Genomic DNA, 6736 nt, shown 5'->3' on the forward strand with positions numbered 1-6736 from the left:
CCGCCCCCAGCCCCACCCCCTCCGCGCGCGGCCCCGCCCGGCAACGAACTACAGGTCCCGGCGGCCCTCGCGTCGGAGGGCGGGCCCGCTAAGCGGCCGGAGCCGCTGGAGGCGGAGCACCGGCTTCCGCACCCGGAGGCCCCGGGCCCTCCTCCGCCTCAGCACTCGGACTGGTGCCCCCGCTCTGGCCCAGAAGGACGCCCCAGCCACCGCGACCCTCCCGCGATACACCGGCCGAGCCCCTGGCGGCCGGGGGCGGGGGGACCCGGGGGGAGGCACCCCCTGCGTCCACACACTCGGAAGGGGACGGGGGGGCGGTCTTCTCATCCCTCCAGCCCAGCGTCCCAGACCTCGAACTCCAGGGGTGGGGGTCGGATTGAAGCACGTCATTTTATTTCACAAAGACTGTACAAAATTCCTTATAAAACACGGGCAGATGCCACCTGGTCAGCTCGTCCTGCCCCGTCCAGGTCAACGGCAAGGGGGCAGGTGACGGCGGCGAGAGTGTGGGAAGGGACAGCATTCTGTACAAGGCTCGGGAGAAGCAGGAGGTACAAGTTCTTCCGTATTTACACTATTTCACATATTCACAGGTGTACAGGGAGCCAGGAGGAAGGAGCAGGCTCCGGCTCTGTTCTCTTGTATAAAAAAGCACCAGTGTCCTGGACTGGACACCCACCGCGGCAGGCCGTGCAGGGGGGCCCAGGGCCTGATCGTCACCGACTGATATCCCGACTGGAGTCCCACAACTTGGTGTTGGGTGGCTCAGCCCGAAGGCGGGCGAAGAAAGGATGCTGAAGGGCTTCCCCCAAGGTCAACCGCTTAGCAGGTTCATACTCTAGCATGCTTTCAATCAGATCGAAGAGCTGGTGGTGGTCCTCTGCCTCTGAGGTCAGATACCGCTGGTGGGGGAGGGCAGGGAAAAGGTGAGGCACGGAGCCGCACGGTTCCTGCCCTTTTTCTTCAAGGCCCTAACTTTCCACCTCAGGACCAAGCCTCCGCCCTTACGGGTATGTTATGAGCACCACCTTCCCACGAGCACACCGTGCCGCCCAGCAAGCTGGTGCTACCGCTCAACGTCCCTCCCCACGAGCGGTTACTCCTTCGAACTTTGAAAGTTCTATGTGTGGATCCTCATCAACTTCATGAATCTTCTTTAGTTCCTCAGTACAACGTAAGCTCTTCTAAGGTGGTGTATCTTTTCTGTCTGACCTCAGAACCCAGGACGCGGCTACGACCTGTGTTCGGCTTGAGAACTACATGGCTGTCTGCCCTCCCTCCCTCCCTCCACAAAACCACTCCCTCTTATCTCTCTTCCACTGACCAAAGAGGTCTTCTTCCAGTTTTCCTCTTCTTTCCTTTTTTTTTTTTTTAATACTTATTTTATTTTTGTGTGAGAGACAGACAGCACGACTGGGGTAGGAGCAGAGAGAGAGAGGGAGACACAGAATTCAAAGCAGGCTCCAGGCTCCGAGCTGTCAGCACAGAGCCCGACGCGGGGCTCGAACCCACGAACCGTGAGATCATGACCTGAGCCAAAGTCGGACACTCAACGGACTGAGCCACCCAGGCGCCCCTCCCCTTCTTTCCTGACCCTCTGCCTGTGAAGTGCATTCCAGGGGCAAACCACCTGAAGAAGGAAATGCCCTCTGGCTGGTGGGCACAGTTTACCCCCAGCCTGGCTCACCCGCAGCGGTTTGCAGTTTTCCCGCACATAGCGCCCAGCTGACGTGTTCTCATCCCAATCCAGGCGGCCCCGATAGAAATATTTCTGCTTCCTGGAGGGGAAGGGGAGGATGAGGAATCAGGAGGTTTCCTTTTGTTGGGGGTATGTCCCTTATTCCCCCATCTTAGAGTAGCTGGGAGGAGGGAAGGTGTCAAAGAAAAAAAGAAAATGACGTGAAATCAACCAATTTTGTGGAGAGAAAAGAAAAGGGTTGCACGCGCCCCGACTCAAGGTTCACCTTGTCTTTCGGATCATCCGGGAAGGGATAGGACCCAAGATCCTTTCCATCATGGCCAGATGCTCTCTGTTATCATGGGTCTGGGAAACAAAGACAGAACTGAGTACAGGACTGAGAACAGGCTGCTGACGACTAGCTTCCGGGACGATTAGCAACGGGGAGGAATGAGCGGCCGGGTCCTCGGCAAACAAGGAACCCAGGTAGGAAGACGCCGGGTGGGAACCCACGCCACGCCACCGCTTACCTGGAACAGGGTGAAGCCGACATAGTACTCGAAGATGATGCAGCCTATGCTCCACACATCACAAGGCTGTGACCAGCCCAACTCTGGTGGGAATGGGAAGAACAAGGCGTCACAGTGCTCGGGGGGCCCCGCCCTCCCCACCGCCCGCCCTCGGAGGACCGCGTTCCCCCATCGCCCCCACGTACCAAGGATGACCTCTGGTGCTCGGTAGTGGCGAGTGGACACAATGGTGCTGTGGTGCTCGTGGTCGAATGTGGCGCTGCCGAAGTCCACCACCCGCACGGCCGTGCTCTTCACGCTGCGCTCGTCTCGCTTCTAGGGGCAGAGCAGGAGGGTGGGCCCTGCCGCCTGAGACCACGGTCCTGCCGCTATTCTCTAGAGCGCTTTCGAGCCTGGGAGAAGGCAACCTGACCGCCCGCTTGCTCCCGTACACGCTGGAGAATGTGCTTTACGGCTCCCCCATGCCCCGCAGGGAACTGAGGAGTGGGATCGTGGGAGAGCATGCAAGCCCGTGTATCTGGACGCTTCCCAGGTCCTGGTCCAGAGGCCTGAGCTTTCCTACAGAGTCCCAACCAAGTCTCTTAAAGCATTTGCTCTCTACTGGAAAGTTCTCTGGGCTCCTTCCAAGTTCTGTTCTAAATTACTTCTTAAATCTCTCTTTAGAAAAAAATTTTTTTTAATGTTTGTTTTTGAGAGAGAGAGGGAGGGAGACACAGAATCCTAAGCAGGCCCCAGGCTCTGAGCTGTCAGCACATAACCCAATGCAGGGCTTGAACCCACAAACCGTGAGATCATGACCTGAGCCAAAGTCAGATGCTTAACTAAGCCTCCCAGGCGCCCCTGAAATCTCTCCTTTTCATTCTATTTTGTAACTTGGGCTTATCCAGTCAGAGCCAGACTGGGAGACAATATGGGAGAAAGTAAAAGGAAGGAGACAAAGGGAAAGTGGCACAGCCGCCTGTCCATCTTACCTTCTCTAGGTTGTAGGTGAGCTCATAGTCTGAATTCACAAACAGAATATTTTCAGGCTTGAGGTCCGTGTGTGTCAGCTTGTTATCGTGGAGGACTGCGGGGGAGACGGCCAGGTCAGGGTCGGGCCAGCGCTCACTGGCACCCGTGACCCGAAGCTTGGTCACCTGGCTCAAAGCTGGTGAGGAGGCAGGTCCAGAATCGCTAGGCTGCTTTCTGCTCTACTTCCTAATGACACGCCTGGCCCAAGAAGCCCAATGCTTAGCAGTATCAGGGAACAAACAGGACTCTCAACTGATGTATAAAGAGTTTGCGACGCACTGCAGTCGTGTTTCTGGGCGTACGTGCCTATGTGACGTTCCGTGAATTCAACTCTGGGAAACTGCAGTTAGGAAGACCCAGGCAGGACCGTGTATTGTGTGTGGGTCCCCATCTGGCCCCTTGTTTGCACCTGCTTTGCTGCAAACAGCATCTCAGCTCAGACAAATGTAAACCTCTAGCCTGGGAAGTCTTTCTCTCTCTTTGTGCTTGCAGCCCGACCTCTACTTCCCAAGAAAGGGAAATGAAGGACAACAGAGATCATCAAATGCTTGGATTCCAAAGACTCTCTACCAGCCCCTGCTAAGCTGGACGTGGGAGAAGACCCCTCAATGACGGTGAGGACTCTGGTCACAGAGTTGTCAACATGACAGTGACTGAAAGAACTGCAGATAATCGAAATGACTGTTTAGGGGCTTCACCACCACAAACTGACACGGAAGAGGCCCGAAACGGGGAAGGGCTGCCCCAGGGTCCGCCTCGGCCCTGCACTCACACTTGACGGCCTGGCACAGCTGGAAGGCCATGTGGCGCACGTGGTGGACGGGGTAGGGCAGGTAGTTGTTGTCTTTGAGGAAATCGAAGGTGCTGAGGCCCAGGAGCTCAAAGGAGATACACATGTGGCCGTGGTAGTCAAACCAGTCAAACATCTGGACACAGAGGCTGAGAAGAGACGAGGGCGGGGGGAGGGGGTCCTATGAGCTCCTACCTGCCCACCACCCTCCCAACGAGGGGCTCAGGTCTGCTGACTCCACATGGGCGTGTAAAAACCTGCCAGCTAACAGGACCAACTTCAGTTCGACTGGCGAATGGCCTTTCTGGCAGACCCAAGCTTTAAACCTTTTTCCTGCATCATTTTAAACAGTGACAAAAATTCCATTTCCCGAAGAGCTGCTGGGTGCGGTCTCCGGTGTGGACCCTGAACTGTCATTCCTAAACCCTGACCCCGGCTCCCACTCCTGAGATCCATCCACCATCAGCCGCCAGCGGGTCCGTGTTTATGCTGGTCGTTTCCTTACTGCCCTCGTTCCCATTTGGCTTACAGAAGGCGCATGGACGCAAATATCACATGTAAACGTCTGTGGCCTCAGCTACACAGTTCTGGGTATTAATGAGCTCAAGTGATTTTTCACTAAAAAGGTTGATTCTCAATCTCAGGGCCATTTCCAGGGCACAGCTCTAGAGAGGCCGTCCTGGACTAGGGCCAAAGCACAGAGCAATCTAAAGCCCTGAAGCCCTGAAGCCCTGGGCATCAGACTTGACGATGTCACACGCCCTCTCTTCCTGCCCTAATGTCCTTCTAGTCTAAGATGACGATAGAAAGACGAAGGAGAAGAAGGCCGAGAACCCCCTGCCTGCCTCACCCAGGTTTTCCTGCACATAAGTGGAGCCTCTCGGACCCCCACACGCCCCTCTGCCACTTACTTCTTATTGTCAGGGTCCTTCTCGTTGATCTTCTCCAGGACGTTGATTTCAAGTCGAGCTGCTTCCTTGTACTTTTCCACATTCTTAATGATCTTCAAGGCGACTCGGGCCCCACCCCTGTTGGCGGCCAGAAAAGGTTTTTGCTGGGTCAAGAACCTCTCAGAAGGAATGGGATGTCCGGGGATTAAGAAATCCTACCTTTGGCTAATCAGCAAAAATACCCCCAGACTGACCCTCAGCACCTCTCCACGCCTAAGAAGTACCAAACAAGGGCTACAGTTACCTGCGATGGTCAACACACTGGACAACTCGGCCGAAGGTCCCCTCGCCCAAAGTGCTGACAATTTCATCTGAAATGAAAAAGAGCAGGGTCGGGGAGAGGGAGGGAGAGAAGGCGGGGAATGAGCTGCGTTGGAAGACAGGACACAGCAACCTGGGGTGAGGAGATGAAGGAAGGGGAACAGATACAGATGGTCACAGGGGAAGAACGCCCTGTGTGATTCCCACCACCTTTAACCCAGGGGCTGGGAGTGGACAGCAGAGGTCAATTCTCAACAGCAACTCAAACCACCCAGATAAACAACACCACTGAGGAAAGGCAAGAGGCTGTGACTTGGGTTGGCTCGGGACGTGAGGGTGGCTATGGGACCATTACAGGCTATAGGATTGTTACGATTTGGCTTGTACATCGCTCTTGTAGCCAGTCCCCGACGTGGTAGATGAGGTGGCCCTCAGCGTCGTCCTCTACACTCTTGGCTCTCCGGCTGCTGTGCTGCTGTCGGGGGGCGGGGGGGGTCGGAGCAAGCCAGNGGTGGGTGGTGGAGGGGTCACCGGTCACAGGCGCCCAGCCAGGGGGGACAGACGATGACGGGGGACAGTGGAAGGGAACACGTCAGATGCAGTAAGGCGGATCGGGGTGAGAAGAGAGAGCGGCGCATAATCCCAAGTCCCCAAACCCAAAACGGGAACAGGGAGAGGAACGGGCAGAGCAGAGAAGTGGGGTCGCTGCCAGTGTCACCCGCGACCCCATGCTCCACACAGGGCCCTTCCAGGCAGGCACCGGTCTCCCTTTGCCCCCACCCGAGCCCACCTGCTGCGGGGGCCATGGAGCCCAGAGCTTGGGGGGAAGAGGCAATTCACAAGCAAGGTCTCCCCTAGAGAGTAACGGCGTCTGGGACAGAGAAGCTGTCCCCATCACAAGCCCAGCACGCCGCGGAAGGCGCCGGGTCCAAACGCCCCGCGCCCATCTGTCTCCAAAGCAGACTGCAGGGCCCTCCGCGAGCTGGAGAGCTTCCGAGAGAGCCGAGACTCAGCGCCCGCCTCGGTGCCCGCGCCCCCGGGCTCCGCTGAGAACGAGGGTACTCTGCACTTACCAGGGTCCCGGGGGGCCGACAGGATGGGGGAGAGGGAGGGCCTGGCCGGGCACTCACCGAAGACGAGCGGCTGAACGTCCGGCTGCGCCGCCTCCGCCGCCGGTGCTTCCTGCGGCTGCTGCGGTAGCTGCCGTCCTCCCGGCGGTGCTCGCAGGAGTGGCGGCAGTCGGGCTCGTAGCACGCGGCGGCCCGGTCCCGGCTGTAGTCGTTGCGCCTGTAGCTGCCGCAGTACCGCCGGTCGTACACCCTCCGGTCCGACGATCGGTCATCGTAGCTGCTGTTGGACGACAGATACCCGTTAGGTGCGTCTGTTCAGGCCACGCTCCGGGCCCCGCGACGGGCTGGGGTCCTCCCTCAGCAAGGACCGAGGGCGGTGCCTGAAGAACTGCCCTCAGACGCTCGGGGTCATTCTGAGGCCCGGGGACCAGAAGAGAGAAATCACA

The 6736-nt window shown here is 57.7% G+C and overlaps 1 protein-coding gene across 4 annotated transcripts in view; it reads right to left on the reverse strand.

The window, feature by feature from the left end:
• Positions 1 to 371: 371 nt before the first annotated feature.
• CLK2 (CDC like kinase 2) overlaps positions 372 to 6736 on the reverse strand; it is a 7104-nt gene continuing 739 nt past the window's right edge. The window contains exons 2-12 of one of the 4 annotated variants that reach the window (XM_077764154.1): positions 6351 to 6567; positions 5608 to 5692; positions 5204 to 5270; positions 4921 to 5037; positions 3992 to 4158; positions 3180 to 3274; positions 2394 to 2523; positions 2209 to 2291; positions 1965 to 2044; positions 1688 to 1778; positions 372 to 902 (exon numbers count right to left, since the gene is read on the reverse strand). In XM_077764154.1, coding sequence (XP_077620280.1) covers positions 717 to 902; positions 1688 to 1778; positions 1965 to 2044; positions 2209 to 2291; positions 2394 to 2523; positions 3180 to 3274; positions 3992 to 4158; positions 4921 to 5037; positions 5204 to 5270; positions 5608 to 5692; positions 6351 to 6567 — 1318 coding nt within the window. In that variant the 3' untranslated portion in view covers positions 372 to 716. Of the gene's footprint in view, positions 903 to 1687; positions 1779 to 1964; positions 2045 to 2208; positions 2292 to 2393; positions 2524 to 3179; positions 3275 to 3991; positions 4159 to 4920; positions 5038 to 5203; positions 5271 to 5607; positions 5696 to 6350; positions 6571 to 6736 lie in introns of all 4 variants that reach the window. The other 3 variants (XM_077764153.1, XM_077764152.1, XM_077764151.1) reach the window with 3 other exon arrangements.

This window comes from Crocuta crocuta, unplaced genomic scaffold (assembly GCF_008692635.1).
Source record: "Crocuta crocuta isolate KB4526 unplaced genomic scaffold, BGI_CrCroc_1.0 scaffold528, whole genome shotgun sequence".
Lineage (NCBI taxonomy): Eukaryota > Metazoa > Chordata > Mammalia > Carnivora > Hyaenidae > Crocuta > Crocuta crocuta.